The sequence below is a fragment of the Drosophila gunungcola genome, chromosome 3R (genome assembly GCF_025200985.1).
Source record: "Drosophila gunungcola strain Sukarami chromosome 3R, Dgunungcola_SK_2, whole genome shotgun sequence".
Lineage (NCBI taxonomy): Eukaryota > Metazoa > Arthropoda > Insecta > Diptera > Drosophilidae > Drosophila > Drosophila gunungcola.
Window position 1 is genome coordinate 21,020,898 of NC_069139.1, and position 17,065 is coordinate 21,037,962.

Below are 17,065 nucleotides of genomic sequence, written 5' to 3' on the forward strand. Positions count from 1 at the left end.
ACGCTTATCTCTATTTGCATTCTACACTGGATGTGAGTAATATCCACTGGCTTTACTATTTCGCCAGATTTATAAGCTAGTTTAACCCGTTTAAAAAACAGCAGCTGCAAGCTGGGTAGTCTATGGCACGCTATAAACCAAGCAAGCGATAAACAAACAAAGCAAAGACAAACACAGCAGACAGCAGATAAAGTATCTGGAGATGACCAATCTGAGATATGGCATCGCCCTGAGCATCAAAGATAGATAGGCGACCTGACCTTTAGCCGCACTGCGATGCAAGAGAAGCTGAAAACAAAAGAGAACCTGCAGCCACAATGCCGGCAGTTAATCATCGGTTATATCATTGACCTCCCGAGAGTTCGAAGCGGCGCTCCTCCTGCATAATCATCACAGCGCTCAGACACACAGCCTCTGCCCCATTTTCTCCCCGCCACAGCATAATTAACATCTGAGCGATAAATGTAATTAGCGATTGCCTGCACTTAATTGCACTTTCATTGAGCAGAGTTCATTGCCGCAGCTCGGGGCTTTTGTGTCAAATGTTGGGCCGTGTCGAACACAATATTCAGTTTTCTTTTTTCTTTTTTCGCCGCTCATCAAACTTTCTGGACCCCTTCACCCCGTAGCCGACCATTGAGTATCTGCGAAATACACAAAGGCAGAGCCAACAAACAAATGCACCTCGGAAAATAAACAAGCACACACATCGAGATCCACTGCCAACGCAGAGAGTTTGGGTCGTGTACTTTGTTTAAAAATAACAAGAAAATAAGAAAATGTATCTGCCAAAACTGCAGTTCTGCCATCCGAAAGATACGGGCCCACTCGATGCACACAGCTCACAGCTGGGTCTCCGCTTTTAGTGTAAACACTGCGTCTAAATAAACCCCATTCAAGGATGGGGCATAGCAGCTTCTTCAAAGCGTTTCTGACCTCAAACAAGTTCTAAAAACTCACGTCTTTTTGTAGGGGCGTAAAGCAAATACAGTTTGTTTGAAAAGTTTAAGGAATACGGTTGGCTATTTCACTTAATGCATAAAACTGGATTTGGTCCATATCTGTAAATTAAGTCAATTTTTATAAAATGTTTACAGAAGATTTAATGGAGAAGTACAAATCTAAAACCTTGAAATTAAATTTTTCCAAACTTAAATGACCTTTTACAAAGATAAATAGTTTAATCTTTAGTTTTTGTGGATACTAAATATTCTTACAAAATTAAAAAAAAACATTTCCGCAACACTTAGCACAAGTTCTACGCAACCAATTATCCCTTTGTGATGCATGTAAATGCAGTTGCACTGTAAATTCAGATATGGCAGGATCATATTTTTAGTCCACTCACGCAAAATGTCGGCAAAGGCAAAGAATAAGCATAAGTGCCAAGGCCCGAGGTGGGAAATTGTAATTTTCACGCACCGTTCGCAGTAAGATTTACTCCTGGCCACCTCGACGTTACCTGTCCCTGACTTTATGCTATATGATGTCTCTTTGGGCGTGCGTGAAGTGCGGCTATTAGGAAAATGTGTCTCTTGCAAAGGCAATGCGCCTATTTTTAGTGCATTGGCTCCGCCAGCTTGCGGGTTGGCCATGAAAATGTATCTGCACCTAAGTTGGCTGCAGGTGTACCGGGTGGCTGGCGCACAGGTGAAAGTATTTAATTATGCGTCTGCCGCATGACAAATCTGTTGGTGTTGATGAATTGCCATTGCAATGCAAAACATCCTTGGCTAAATGCCGGCTTGGCGAGTGAATTCCCCATCGCATATGGCCAGCGGATGCGAAAACGCTCGGACAGGAAAGTGAGTGCCCAAAATTGGACTCGTCGGGCTCGGATACTTGCGTTTTCATTGGAAAAGCGAGGCGATATCGCCATGTGTGGCAGTGGCAGGGGCGCTGATCGCAGTCCGATTACAAGGGGCGCAAACATTTATTGGTAATGAAAACAAACAAAGTGTCAAGTGGCCGGGATTTCGCCTTGCCAATCGCACTCGTATTTTAGCAAGTTGCGTGTTTATTTGTTTGCCAAACCTGTTTGTTGGCACACCCCTACCGCCACCGCCGCCATTACTATTTAGATATTAGTTTGCTCAGCAATTGGCACTTGCCTGCTATGAATATTCGATCATGAGAAAATGGGCTAGCAGATGTCGCTTGAAATTTCGCTTTTCAGATTTTCTCGGAGTTTAGAGTGTGTTTGCTAAGCTAAGGAAAACTTAGATTTCTATTATACTTAATTGAGAGCATCATATAATTGCGAATGAGGTTGCTTATCTAATCGCTTCTTATTACAAAGTTTTCCTTGGAATTATCTTTAAATCTCAGCCGCACACCAGGCTTATGAGTAATATCAACAATTCATATTGCTGCGAGTTCTGCGATGACAACAGAATTGTGCATGTGCCAATTAATGCTTGCTATTAAGTCGCTAATTTGCCAAACGATTAAGTGATTATTTAACCAGGTACACTTACAGAAAAAATTACATGCCTATGTTTATAAAAAAAGTAAAAGTTGTTTTAAATACCACAAATTAAAATTAATGTTTTCAGAAATTTGAAACTTTTTAATTTCTGGTTCATTTTTATTCAACGTGTACAACAGGGCGCATGAGCAATCGACAGTCTGAAAAGATGAGCTGATGAAATACAATCTAAATCGAAAGCTAAACCAAACGAGCCAAACCAAACGATCAGTTTTAAAGTGCAACTGCAACTATTTTTACATTCAATTTTATTTATATTTTAGCATTTTTTGCTGCTGCAGGTATTTTGATTCGATTTCTTTGTCCGCTGGCATTTTCATTGCAACAGGCAACAGCAAGAGGAGAAGCAATAGCAAAAGCAACATCACCCGCAGCAGAAGCCGCCCAGCAATTGTTGAACGTTTCGAACATATTCGAGGCCTGTTGTTAGACAATTTCATTTGCAGTTTGTTTTAACGCGCAAATATTTGCACAATCCTCGGGCCGCTGCAATTGTTGCTGCGTTTGCCTCTGTTGCCGCTTTGCTACAGTTTCAGTTGCTGTTTCGGTCCTCTGAGCGCTAATTGACTGAGCACACGACAGGCAGGCCGTCATTCAGTCAGTCATTCAGTCAGTCAGTCATTCAGTCAGTCAGTCAGTCAGTGAGACGAACGGATAGAGGTACGGGCTGTCAAGCAGCTCTAGAGGAGAAATGAAAAACGCAGCGAGGTCTGGCAGAGATCTGGCCGAACCATATAATGTGGGGCATACATCGAACAGAGCTTCCCCCAGCGGCTCCACACTTTATTCATGCCTCGGGAAGCCTGAGGCATGCAACACGCCATAAACTTCAAGGAAGTTGCCCAAACGATCATCAGCAGCAGCCCAAGTAGCATGCGTTCCGAAAGGAATTTTGATTTCCCCACTGTAACTGATTCAATCCACACCCCCTGACCACTGGCCATAAAATTGTCATAAATTTAATCCGATAAAGTTTCATTTCATTTGGCGGGTCTGCCCGTCTAATCAGCAGCCTCATAATCCCCATCAGCATAACAGCTATCAATGCAGAGAAAAAAAAACCTATTATTAAATCAAAATCAGCAGGTCAAATAGGTATTAACAGCCTGTAACGAAGTTAATTAAACTTTGGTTTGCTGGTTGTTTGTTATTTATATTACGTATATCTTTAAACAGATAATTTTGATGTTTTTATATCAAAATTTAAATCTTACAAAAAATATAGTTTTCACATTAACAACAAACTTATCAAAACATGGTTATTTATCTTTCTGTGCATTTTATGTTTTAGTGTGGTTATTGTTACGCGGCAGTTCCACTGCACATCAACGCACATTTTCCTAGTTTCTTTTTTTGGGTCAAACATATTTTTTTGTTCGTAAGACAGCCCAAAGTCAGTGAACTTTCGGTTAGATGAAATATTGAGGAAAGTTCTGTGTCTTGACAGAGTGATGGAACGCTGAACTGACTGATTGATGAGCGTTTTTCCACTTATCAAATTGGCTGCCATGGAAATGTTTTCATTTAAATAAAATCGCTTGAGAGTTAAATTGCGTAATTGATTTGCGAGGCTGAGCGCAACAAGTTTTGCCTGAAACCAAAATCGATAAATATTGCCGACTCTGTCTAACCCATCTCCCTCTCTCTTTCTCTCTCTCATATTGTGAGTGCCTAAAGAATCTTGTTAGATGCCATGGCTCTCACTTAGCATTTGCAATTTGCTCAGGAATGCTGCTCTTTGTAGTGGCGAAGTTTCGCTTTCCAAATGCCTCGCATTTCTCATACGACACGCTGTACAGTGTTGCAAGTTTGCGAGGAAGGTTAAGAAAAGAGTCTTCAAAGAGGAGTTGCAAAAATAAACTTTACTTTCGGTACCACAATTATAAGCTATGAACTTGTTGACATTACTCATACGACATGGTGTACAATGCTGCAAGTTTAAATAAAAAAAAAACAACTTCGCAAGAAAGTTTAGAAACATTTTTTAATTAAATTTTCTTTCATCTTTAATTTTATATTTTAAGTGAATTTGAATAAGAGCACCTGCTACATACTTTAAAATTATTACTATTTTATTACCATTTTAATGGATATTTATATTTTGCTGTGCTCATTTTTGTCCCAATTTGTGGCAGCACGTGCTTCAGCTTAGCTTGATCTCTTTGCTTTTTATTTACCTTGGCCACTTGAGTTGTTTTTAATAAACTGTTAATAATGGTTAACTCTTGGCGCTTACCAGCCACCCACACACTCAGACACTGAGATACAAGACACCTGCCCACATTGGTCCATGAATTGTGCTGGATTCGGCCGTTTTTTGTTCGTCTCTCTTGCTGCTACTTTGTGGTCAATAAATGTGGCCATAATAAGCCTTGTTCGGGCGTGGGCGTGGCATTTATAGTATTCCATACAAGATTTGCCATCGCGTGTGCTGACTTCTTAGTTATCGTGGAGTGTGTGTGTGTTGGCGTGCTCTGGGCAATTTCGGTTTTTTCTCTCTTTTGTTTTTGCTATTTCAGTTGACCAGATTCCATGACTCTGCACAATGTAAATGAAACAGTTGTTTGCAGTGGTTACTTGTGTTGCTACTTTTGTGGTGTTCGCCGGCGTAATTATGCGGGCTGAAAATCGTTGGCTGTCATTACGCGCACGAGTTGACCGTGAACCAGTGACGGTTTCACATTTTCAATTCTCTTTCGCTTTTGGTTATTGAATTTTATAAAAAAAAACAAAAACTTTTGCCAAGCCATTAAAAAGTGAGTTAAATTAAAGTTAATAAAGAGTGGGAGCAATTTGGGCTAGCTAGAAAGTTTGCTTGCAATTTGGAGATTTTTAAGCACCAATAACTTGAAATATTAAATTCGAATCAATTAATTTGCTAAAAATTGAAAAAGTTCACGTGCATACATAAAAATTGAATCTAAACTGACCGAGGCACCAAAACTTAACGGAAAACGAATTTATGATTATAAAGGTTCTTTCCTAATCCTCAAGAGAATAGAGGCCGGGATTAGGCCAGTATGTGGGTTTTTGGGGTGTGCTATTCGGTTCTCCCGGTTGCATTGCCAATATCCGCTGGCAATGCAATCAAGCAGCAAACAAATGCAGAAAAAACAATACAGAAACATTAGAATCCATTGACTGACTTACTGACTGGGCGAACGAATGAATGAATTAGTGACGAATGGGGAGCGAGCTGCGTTGATCGATTCACGCTCGACCGACAAACTTCCGCTGCTGGGCAGAAAGCTAACGAATGATAACTGTGCCATGTTTTCCACTGGGGGTTAAGTGCAAACGTCATAAACTCAATTTCTCCGACTCCCGTCCCTGGATCCCCGATGCCCTTTAACAGAACCTCGCTGTGTGTACAATGTACATAGTTTAGTTACCTTTCGAAAAGACAAAGCTTTGAGCAAAGCAGAGTCGGACCAAAACAAAAAGTGATTCATGCGCAACCAGAATAACCGAAAGAGACGGGTAGACTATCAAAGAGAGAGAGGGAGAAACTTGTTTCGTAGGCCCAACACGAGGCAGCGAAGCATCCAAAGATGGGAAACGCTAACTATAGGGAGAGCTTTCTGGGGGAACAACACACACAAAAAAATAGAACCAAATAAAAAGGTTTTTAGAAAATTGTACTATGTAATCCAAGGTTTCTAGTATCAATTTAGTTTCTTTAACATGAAAATTTATATTTGATCAAATAAGCAAAGATCAAGTTATTTTCATTAAAAATTACAGACCCAATTGATCATTAAATTTTGTCCGGTGCATTCAGCTTCGGGGCTTACTCTCCTTAACGGAACCCAAATCGATCCGCCCTTCTGCCATCCTTAATTGCATTGACACGCCCCGTTTATTGGACTGTGGTTGCCTGGCCCCGACTTTCCAATTGATCTGATTGATAATTGGATTTGCGTTTGCTGATTGGAAAAGCGAAGCGGCGGCGGCGGCAGCACCAAAAGAAAATACCTTTCGAAACCGACTCCAGCACCTTATTTGGAACGGAGAGCCGATTCGTGATCAATCAGCTGATTCATTAGCCCCAATTTAGTTGGTCAAGGTTTGGACGCTCCAAATGCGAACGTGCTTATCGCATCAACACCTTTCGCAGGTCGATTTCAAATCGCAAATTGTTATCAGCGCCGCTTGATTTCAATAAGCGACTAATGACAGTGGGACGGACCGCAGGCCATACAAGGCAAAGGAACCCCTATACGAGCTGCGAATATATGTAATTGGCGCCGATCATTAATTTAAACTACAAATGTTATAGATAAGGAAATGGTATTCGCTGAATCGCGTTCGCCTTGTTGTTTTTTCAGCAGGTGATAATAGATTTGTTTGTTTTACATTGTTTAACAATTTTAATTGTCGAGGTACATACAAGGAAAACGCAAAAAACAAGGAAAACTTTTAAACTTTTAGATAAGTTTTGACCATGGTTTTACTTGCCATAACTGAATTGATAAGTTCACAAAAAACATGTTAACAAAAAAAATTTGCAATTGATTTCAATCTATCATTAAAACAAGAATTACAAATATTTCCATATTTTTAGAACCAAATTATAAATTATCAAGTTTTTGCAGATAAAATTGATTTTAAATTGCTCCAGCCGCAAACCAAAGTCAGCTCATTATACAAAATAATTGATGGCTTGGTGGGAGTTACATATTAGATCAGCCAACCAGTTCGCCTCAAGCTTAAGCATAACGGAACGGGAAATACATAGGGCTACCTGAACCATAGAATTTCCTCCGTATGGCAATAAACCGGGCATGTCTATGGAAACATCAATATTTTTTGTGGCCGGGACCTTTGTCCGTAAATAGTTTGGAACGCATAAACATGTCCGATGTGTAACGCGATTTGTGTGTATGTTTTTTGGTTTGTTGTTGGAGAGCTCAGCACACAGTTCAATAAACCCACCACGAAGCTAATTACAATCCCCGGCAACAAAAAGAGCAGCAGCAGCAGCGACTAAAATTAAAATTTAACTACAAAATAGTATGTGAAAACACTAAAATAGTTTTTTTTTGTGACAAATTGTAGAATTAATTGCACATAAAAGAGCCACAAAAGCTGATGTGGAAAGAGAGATCGAGCGAGGGAGAACTCTCTCTAGATCGCTCTGCGTAATTAAAAATATAAATGAAATGGCAATTGAAGAGCCGAAATACAAATGCCCCATGCAATCAGCTTTCTTCACGCTAAAATTAGCAGACGCCGAAAAAAAACGAAAGAAGAAAGGGGCTGCGAGTAGAATAAATTTTACACAAATTTTCCACCGATGAAAGTTGCCTCTTTCATTATTTTTCGGCTCGTGTTTATCGAATATGTTAGAGATGTTTAGATTTTCATTTCTTCTTAGGAATTCCTTTTTCCCCGCGACTCGCCAACCGTGGAAAGTGGGTGGGCTGTGGGTGGTGCCCCAATCAATTTGAGCAAACTGAAAAAATGCAGCTAGAAATTGAAACTGAAACTGTCAAAGCCAAATGCTGCGAGATAATTAAAAATAGTTCTTGCCCGGTTTCGATTTCGAATCTCGATTCTTGACGAATGCCCATTCCCCCAATTCGATTTTATTATTGGCCCAATAAACTTTGCCCTTTTCAAGTTGGCCACTGGCCAATAACAGACGACTTTTCATTGAGTGTTGAGCAGCATTTGCCAATTAAAAATGCATGAGGCAGGGTTATGAGGTAGTCGAGCTGACTGGCCAAGATTGATAGCGGAGTGCAGGCGGGCACAACTTAGAGTATCCAGGTGCAATTGGCGGCGGAAAGTGTTGGCCAATTATTGCTTTGATCAATCAATCAAAATATCCGTCAGCGAAAACGGAAGTTATCTAGGAATATTTAAAACTTGCAATATCTAAATTTATTGCTAATTTTAACTGTTTGGCCTATACAAATCAATTCTATATACTACAGTTGCATCGCAGTCTGATAGAGCTTTTTACCCCCTTATCTAATCTACCTAAACAAATCGCCTGCCATGGTTAAAGCCAAAAATGAAGGCAACTCTTGTCCATCACCAATTATCAGTCATTAAATGTGGGGCTCTTAGTCACTGGCATATGCCAATCTACACTAATACGCATATGAATTTAATTTATAATTATACATTTCGAACAACTCACCTTAGCAAGCTATTTTGCTGGCCGAAAACATTTGTGGTGGGAAGGCGAAGAATATGATTTGTTGTCGTTTTAGTTCACTGAAAACAGAAACAGGAAAAACGTATTGTTTAATTTTAAACTAATTAGCCCTTGGTTAAAAAATAATAAATAAATATCATTTATAATAACAAAATAACCTAAGATTTATTTCCTGATAACAAACTTAAGTCGTATTAAAAAAATTCATCAACGGTTTATAAATATTTATTTAAATAAAAAATAACTTGAAATTTCTTCAAGTGGAAAAGTATTTTACTCGGTTTTTAGTTTTGTGCTCTCAATCATGGCCAAAATACGTAATCTTTCGATCTTCGGTTTTTCATAATTAAGGAAAGTGAATCATGTGGTTGGGACTAAACTACCACAAATGAATTACTTTAAAATTGCTCAAACTTATAGATACAAATGTATCTGTAAACAAAGAGAGTTTCCAAGAACATTCCCGCTTTTTTTCTAGATGGCAGCACATCCGGCGACTGTCGAATTTGTGAATGTGCCAATGACATGAGCTCCATTTAGAAATATCTGTTTATGTTTACTTGCCAATATGACCCCTCCAATTCCCTCGGTGCGATCAAACATTGTCGCCTGTCAGCACATTGAATTTGCATTGAAGAGCCAATGTTTTGTTCACTGCCATTAATTGGCCTTCGCTTTGACTCCGGGGTAGAAGCATGCAAATGCAATTTGTTTGGATGATTTGAATTGAGAAATTGAAAGCCATCCGGATGGCTGTTTGGCTGTTTGCATGGAGATTCAAATCAATAAATCGCGAAAAGTGTTTAGTCAATAAAACACTTGCAGTTCCCACAGCAAAAATGGCAAGGGCACAAAGTGTACTTAAGGTTTAGTTGGCTTTTACGTTTGTAAGGTAAAAAATTTCGTTTTTAAATGTATTATTTTCATTAAAATAAGTGAAAACAGTTTGAAAATGGCGAACAACTTCGTTCACACCTTGTCAAAAGCCTAACGAACTCAATTTATAGCATGGCCTCATCACAAGTTCTTTGAATTAGGACACGACATTCAAGGAACCCAGCCCTATACGGAGTTGTATTGCTTCGGGATAATCCCCAATGCTTGCCCCATTTGAAGGTAAACTTCTTGGGAAATTGAAAAACTTCTAGTTTGAAATGTAGCGCAGCTTTTGTAAACATATGTGTTGCTGTAAACCCCTAGAAATGGAAGAATAAATAAGTCGAGGCGGCGAGTGAGCCGTGCTAGAAACTGTCGAAGCGTAAAAACTTAATCATATTAAGAGCTCGCAAGCCGGCTCCTAAACTTGGTCTAGCAAGCAAAGGGCTGATTAAATGATAGATGGATGAATGAAACGAACGGGTGAGTGGCTGAGTGAACAAACCGAGTGGGTAAATGAGCAAAGTTAATGCCTGACTGGCTGAAAACTGGAAAATCGAGGCTCGAATTAACAACCCAAACACCGGCACAAAGGCGGGTGTAACAAGAGTAGCATGTTGTATTTGTCTCAAATGAATTATAGACAAGCGAATTCTTATTCACCGGAGCAGCGAACTTTTGCAGTGTGAAAATGCACAAAAAACAAAGCAACACATTACAACAAAGGAGCTCACCCACTTGGGTCATGGTCATCGTGATGACGGCGCTGTCTGTCAGCTTTTTAATTAATAATGGAACTCCTTCTGCCCGGAAAAAAAACAAAAATAGTAAGAGGGAGAAAGAAGAAAGAAGAAAAGCGCAGACAACAAAAAGTATGAAATTGAAAACGAAATGTGGACACTTTGATGATGTATTTTTGATAAATTGTGAAAGTGCCTGGCCCAGACGACAGCTAATTGACGCCCAAAAACTCCCCATCTCCCACCGACCAAACCCATTTTCCCAACAACGCGGCATATGTTATTAAAGTGGCGATAAAAATGCGATTAATAAACACACAAAAGCCTATCACGTGAAAGGCCAGCAAACAAAACAAAAAAAAAACACACATAAACAGTAGATGCGAAAAAAAGAAATCGTATATGCGAAGAAAAGCCGAATGCCGAACTCTGCCTTCTGCAAAAGATAAACAATTTTACGCGCTCTCTTCGACTTCAAAAGAGCTTCGTCGATAGCGGGTCTAACTGAAATATAAGTAAAAGTACGTGTAAAAAAAAAACTTGCCCTTGGCCGCAACTTTATCTAATTTGTCTGATATTTTATCAGTGTCACAACACACTGGACAATATCAATTTCCCATTTATGGGTTAATGGGGGAGAAAGGCAGATAGGGGAGTTCCTCGGGTTTCGTGTTCAGAGGGAGTAATTTTTAATGGTTTTTCAAGTGCTTCTCCAATGAGGAAGACCCTGCATTCCTTGCCCTTTCGTTTGCAATTGTTAACACATTGCGGTCATAAAACTGCACTTTATGGCATTCCACAAACAAAGGTCAACTGCGTTGCAGTTGGTTTAAGTGCTGCGTATGGGTTTCAAAAATGGGAGTGTTGTAAAGTGTTTGTTGTTGAACACCTCAATGATTCATAACAGGAACCAATGATAAATTATTAAATTACAGAATATTCTAATGAATGTTACTAACATTTCGCGCCAAGAGAGATAACTTATATCTTCCTGATCCCACATTTTTGTAAAAAGGGAAAACCAGTTACAACATATGCTAATGACCATCAAGCCAAACGCCATTAACGCTTCCATAAATATGGCCCCAAAGCGAAACAGCTAATGAAAATATTTCACACAAAGCACATACATAACAAATGTCACACTTTACACATGCCCCCTAAAAAACAAAGCCCAATTAGAGCCCTAATTAGATGTTACCCTGTGCTAAGTCTGAAAATAACAGCTCGAGGAAATGATAAAAGACACACACTTTAACCATTTTCATAAAAATAGAAGTGGACTGCCTACTATCTTATCTTTGGATTTAAATACTATTTGGACTCTGTGATCGGGCCAGAAATATTTATGCAGTCAAACAAAAAGTTAAGGGCGGCATTTGCTTTTTACTGGAATCCAAAGAGTGCTTTTCCATTGTTCTTGTTCTTTTGCCAGTGCAATGTCATGACTTGACGCCATCGTCTTGGTCTTGTCTTCGTCGCTTTGATTGGTGTAAAGAAATGGCCCCGGGCTGCAGAACGCGATCTTGCAAGTCAATGCTCCTACATTCTGACGGGGTTCAACGAATGGCGATTATTCCAGCGATATTGTTATCAGAAGACGTTCGTGCGACTCTCTTCGTAATTTTCATCAAGTCTCTAGGGAGTCAGTTTCCTTAAGGACTGTATTGCCCAAACAAAAGAACATAATTTTACAAAAAAAAAAAAATTACAAATTCAGAATTCAGAATTCATTTTCTTTAATAAGAAGATAAGATATAGAAAAAACAGCAGAGATATTAAGATTGTACAAGAATTGGTCCAAAACTATTGGAAATCGGAAATTAATGCTGACAAAGCCTTTTATAATAGACTTAAATCACCAAGTGCAGTCAAACTGGGACCACTTAATCGTAAACCGAAACCAATCGTTTTAAAATAACTTTGTTGTGTTAATAATAAATAAATCCAACTTTTACCCATTTGATTCGATTGGTTGATGGGAGTTTCTTGTAATTTGTTGCACTTCTTTGAAATAATGTCAAGGCTGATGCATCAAATCTTTGTGACCGCTTTTTGCTGGCGCGACAATAATTTTCCCTGCCCGCCGCTTTCTTGCTTGGCTCTCATTTTTTTGGAAAACTTCGAAGCTTGTCATTGGTGTGGTGCCCCCCGCCCCCTGACACGCCCCTTGCAATGATGTCATATCACACAGTCTGAAATTGCTCCAATTTCGCCCCTTGCTTTTGACTTTGTCACGCTTTTCCCAGCGAGCGCTTTTCCACACTTGACTTCGCATTTCCCCCGATCTCAGCGCCGCTTTTCCCACCTCAACTAATAACTTTGGTTTTTTAACCATTTTCCGAGTGCATTTCGCATGGGCTTTGGCTTTTTCCGCTTTTGCCACTGTTTCATTTTCTTTTTGCGCCTGCCCTGGATTTCCATTTTGTCGTACTTGGTTTTTGCACCGTTTTTTTCTGGCCGATTGTGAAAAGTTGCGCACTAATGGCAGCTGTGAAATGCATTTATGTTTATGGTCTAGTTTTTCCATTCTTTTTTTGTTTGGGCGCTTCTCGAGCACCTCTTAAGGGCAAACATTTATTATAATCCTCCAGTCACATTAGTGCGAAGGCTAAGAGCAACCGTGATGGGTTGGCAGAAAAAATATGGATAGAAAACTGAGCTTAGGAGGATCTATGAACTTTTTGACTCCGCCTTTTTTTTGTATAACTAATTATTTAAAAATTTACAAAATATTAAAACTTTTATATGCTAGTTTTTATCCTTAAGAATAAGGATAGGCATTGAGACTACTTCCAAAACTGCAAACAAATGTATGACTTCTACATTGAACAATTTTTTCAAGCAACATATTACAATTCGAAATTGTGTAAAACTAAGTTCAAAATTATCAACTTCGAAGCATAAAAAGCATTCTGAGCGCATGAATCAAAAGCTCTAGAATTATTTTTTCTGTCATGTGTGAGATAAATTAACATAAATTTCCGATACTATTACATAAACATGCAAATATCCTGGGCACTATAATACACCATTATCGATCATCGTCTTGAGACTCACCTTGATAATTTACAGATTAAACTGGAACTGTTTGATTTATTCAAAGGGGTTTGCATATATCATTTTGGAAACGGCAAATTGCGATTATAATCGAAAAAAAACAAGAGGAAGAGAAAAGAATAAGAGGAATGGCGATATTAGAGAGATAAAGTTGCACGCGAAAACCGGTTGCCGTTATTGTTTACACCGAATCGGAAACGAAGTTGTGGGGGCAGGCGCGGATATAGATGTCTTTTGGAGAGAAGAGGAGAAACTGGGTTGAAAAGAGGGGGTGGGAGAATGGGAAAAAGGGAATCAATAAAACAAACACACCACGAAAAACTCATGGAAAGTGCAGCACATATGTAAATATGTATGTGTATTTCTCTGTTTTATTTCGGTTTAGTGCACAAATAGCCGAGTCCTGCTGCTTTAGAAATGAATCATTCGCTTTTCGATTTCGTCAAAAGATATGATATGGGAGATAAATAATTTGCTGCTGCACAACCACACACTCGACATACACCCGCCCCCACGCACACACATGTACGCGCAAATGAGGCTTCACTGTGACTGTTTATTTATATATTCCAGACACGCGGATCCATAGAGGAAAATACATATTCGATTCACGGCGGCGGCGACAGCGGAAAAAAAGAGAGAACCCAACTGAAATACAGAACACGCGTTGGTCCGTTTCTTTGTTTTTGGTTTTTTGGTATCGGCGGCGGAGTCCTATGCACTATATCCACATTATATAACCGCACTGGTAGATCCGAGTATCGTCGCACTGTGGGCCAGACTCTATGGTAGCACTTGAAGCACCCGTCACTTACACTTTTTCGCCAGTCGCTTAGATTTCGCGTCCGAGTCGTTTGGGGATTTGTTTTTTAAAACGCGACGTTCCTTCCTCGGTAGTCGACGGGTGGAAACAGTGTGACCGGCTCCGGGCCGAGGCAAGATACCATCAGTGTGGCCGTAGCGGGAGAATGGGGTTATGCCAGGTGGTAAAATATACCAAACTATGGATAACATTTAATGTTTTGTTTTACTATTTTTCAGGTGATTTTACGTGTAAGTTTATATAAAAAATATATACATTTATCACATATTTATCCATGTTTGAATTTAAAATTTTTAAGAAAATCAGATATTTTTGTTAAATTAAACAACAAAAACAAATAAAATTTAGGTAAATTTCGTTTTGTTTAATAATCATTTATTAATATAAATATTAATAATAAACCATTATTTATATATGGTCTGTGAAATCACTGCGGAAAAAAAATTTTCTTTTAAAATTTCAAGAGAGCAGTTACGGTTTTTTTTCTCACCTACTATAATCATTACCAACACTATTTTCATTTCTGTTATCGATAGCCGCGCTAGTTCTCCCATCACTTTTGAGCACTCTTTCCGAAAAATAAATATTTTTCCGGCTTTTCCTTTGGAATGGTAAGTTAACTTAGAAACAAATGTGGCATTTCCCCAACGCTTACTTCTCCGCCAGTTTTCGTTGCTGCACAAGGAAGAAAACGCGCACGAGAATGCGTTGTGGGCCTGCACCTGGGGCCGCGACACCGCCGATCCGGATCCGGATGATGCTGGCACGGAGCCGGAGGAGGAGAATCCCTTCGATTTCGACAAGAAGGAGGCGCGTCCTAAGGATTTCATAGTCACCGGAGGCCTGGACGACATGGTAAAGGTGTGGGATCTGCGGGAGGACAACACCTTGAAGCTCCGCCACCAGTTAAAAGGACATGCCTTGGGTGTCGTGTCCGTGGCCGTCAGTTCCGATGGGCAGAGTAAGTTTTAAGATTCCTTTATTAACATTAACATTAGTATTCGATCTGTTGGTCGATTGGCATATTATGTATGTATATAATAGAATAATTTTTAAAATTAAATCCCTTTAAAACAAACCTCTTAAAAACTCTTCCTTCTTTTAGCCATTGCGAGCAGTTCGCTGGATTCCAGTATGTGCTTGTGGGATGCCCGATCGGGCGATAAGAAACACCTGCTTACCTTTGGTCCCGTTGATCTGTGGACGGTTGGATTCTCGCCCTGCAACAAATACGTGATATCTGGGTTAAATGACGGCAAAATCTCCATGTACAGCGTGGAAACGGGGAAGGCGGAGCAGACACTAGATGCCCAGAATGGCAAATACACACTGAGCATTGCCTATGTAAGATTTACCTGATAAAACCCAACCGTTTAGGCTTTACAGTGTGTTATTGCAGAGCCCTGATGGCAAGTACATAGCCAGTGGAGCCATCGATGGCATTATTACCATCTTTGACGTGGCAGCGGGCAAGGTGGTTCAAACTCTGGAGGGTCATGCTATGCCCGTTCGCAGCCTTTGCTTCTCACCCAATTCCCAGATGCTGCTCACAGGTTCCGATGATGGTCACATGAAGCTTTATGATGTGTAAGTAAATCTTAAAGTCTTAATCCCGAAAGTATTTTAAGCAAAAAATGTTTTAACAAGCCAAAGAAAGTTAAGCCCTTAATTTGTAAAGCCCTATTAGTTACTAATGATATCATACTATTCCTCCACAGGACCCACTCGGATGTCGTGGGCACTCTCTCTGGCCACGCCTCTTGGGTGCTGTGCGTGTCCTTCTCGGAGGACGGCAAGCACTTCGCCAGCTCCTCCAGCGATCGCACCGTGAAAGTGTGGAACACCTCCGAACGCAAGTGCCTTCACACGTTCGCAGAACACTCGGACCAGGTGTGGGGCGTACGCTATAGTCCTGGCAACGACAAGGTGGCTTCCGCCTCCGAGGACAAATCCCTGAACATATACTTCTGTCCGCCCAATGCCATTGTGTGATTCTCGTTTCGTACAATAAAGCGTAGGTTTAAAACAAAAAAACAAGAGTGCTTTATTTACGGATTACCCTCCGGGTTGGATTTAACCCTCAGAAGAGGCTGCGTAGCTTGTGTCAGCAACGTGTCCTTGTACTTCTGATCGGGTATGTACATATTAAACGTTTTAAAATAGTGAAGGATGTTTTCTGGAAGAGAAAAGCTTAGTTTGGATGTCTTGGGGCTATCATTCCAAGTTATCTCACCAACAAGCGGCTCCTTAAGCTTGTATTCATTGGCTATCTTCCTGGCCGGCCAGGATTCCGGATCCAACTGGTGGTCATTGATGAACTTGAGCGCTTGCCGCAGCGTGCAGTGCCCGGGGGTGATGCGCGTGGGCTCCAAATATCCGTATTCGAAATCATCAGGCGTTTTACGCTCCAGTGGCAGAGCTCGCTTCTCCGCCTGATCCGCGGCGGCCTCCGCTGCCTGGCGGTCTTGGACCCGCTTGATCTAGGGAATATATAGAAAATACAGATCAGTATTTGTCCACATAGCTTTCACTAGTCTTAACCCACAAATCGATCCTGCGAGGTTACATAAACGTCTTTTAATCGCCCGTCCAAGCTGGAGTCCTTCAGGTTCAGCTTGTCCACGAACTTGGGGTCCACTGTAGGGGGAAGAGCATTAAAGAGTTTTAAAGAACCCCTTGTTTTCTCACATTCCACTTACATTCCAAGGTACGTTCCATGTCCCTCAAATTGGAGTCGAACTTGGGCGCCGGTGTGGGTTTCTCGCGTTCCAGGATGCGATGGGCGCGATTCTCGGCATTGAAGCGATTGGCCCGGCGGGCCACCATGGAAAGCACCTGACCCATGCCGAAAGTAAGATAAGTTTTATTTATATTCCTTAAAATTCACTCGAAATCGTGGAAACCGAAAAAAA

At 40.3% G+C, this 17,065-nt stretch overlaps 3 protein-coding genes across 3 annotated transcripts in view; 1 reads left to right on the top strand and 2 right to left on the bottom strand.

The window, feature by feature from the left end:
• Positions 1-14,275, bottom strand: part of LOC128266590 (F-actin-monooxygenase Mical) — a 44,146-nt gene extending 29,871 nt beyond the window's left edge. Inside the window, 3 exon segments of the mRNA XM_053003235.1 lie at positions 8,637-8,713; positions 13,331-13,357; positions 14,146-14,275. The gene's annotated coding sequence lies outside the window, so the exon portion shown is untranslated.
• A 414-nt stretch (positions 14,276-14,689) lies between these two features.
• Positions 14,690-16,190, top strand: LOC128266544 (SKI8 subunit of superkiller complex protein). Its single transcript, XM_053003137.1, has 5 exons — positions 14,690-14,764; positions 14,820-15,114; positions 15,259-15,497; positions 15,553-15,740; positions 15,872-16,190. The coding sequence occupies exons 1-5, from the start codon at positions 14,762-14,764 to the stop codon at positions 16,143-16,145; spliced, it is 999 nt and encodes a 332-aa protein (XP_052859097.1). The 5' UTR covers positions 14,690-14,761; the 3' UTR covers positions 16,146-16,190.
• LOC128266566 (protein NDUFAF4 homolog) lies at positions 16,173-17,004 on the bottom strand. Its single transcript, XM_053003160.1, has 4 exons — positions 16,853-17,004; positions 16,699-16,790; positions 16,387-16,633; positions 16,173-16,329 (listed from the first exon to the last, which is right to left on the bottom strand). Exons 1-4 carry the CDS (start codon positions 16,995-16,997, stop codon positions 16,202-16,204), a joined length of 612 nt encoding a protein of 203 aa, XP_052859120.1. The 5' UTR covers positions 16,998-17,004; the 3' UTR covers positions 16,173-16,201.
• Positions 17,005-17,065: the final 61 nt, after the last annotated feature.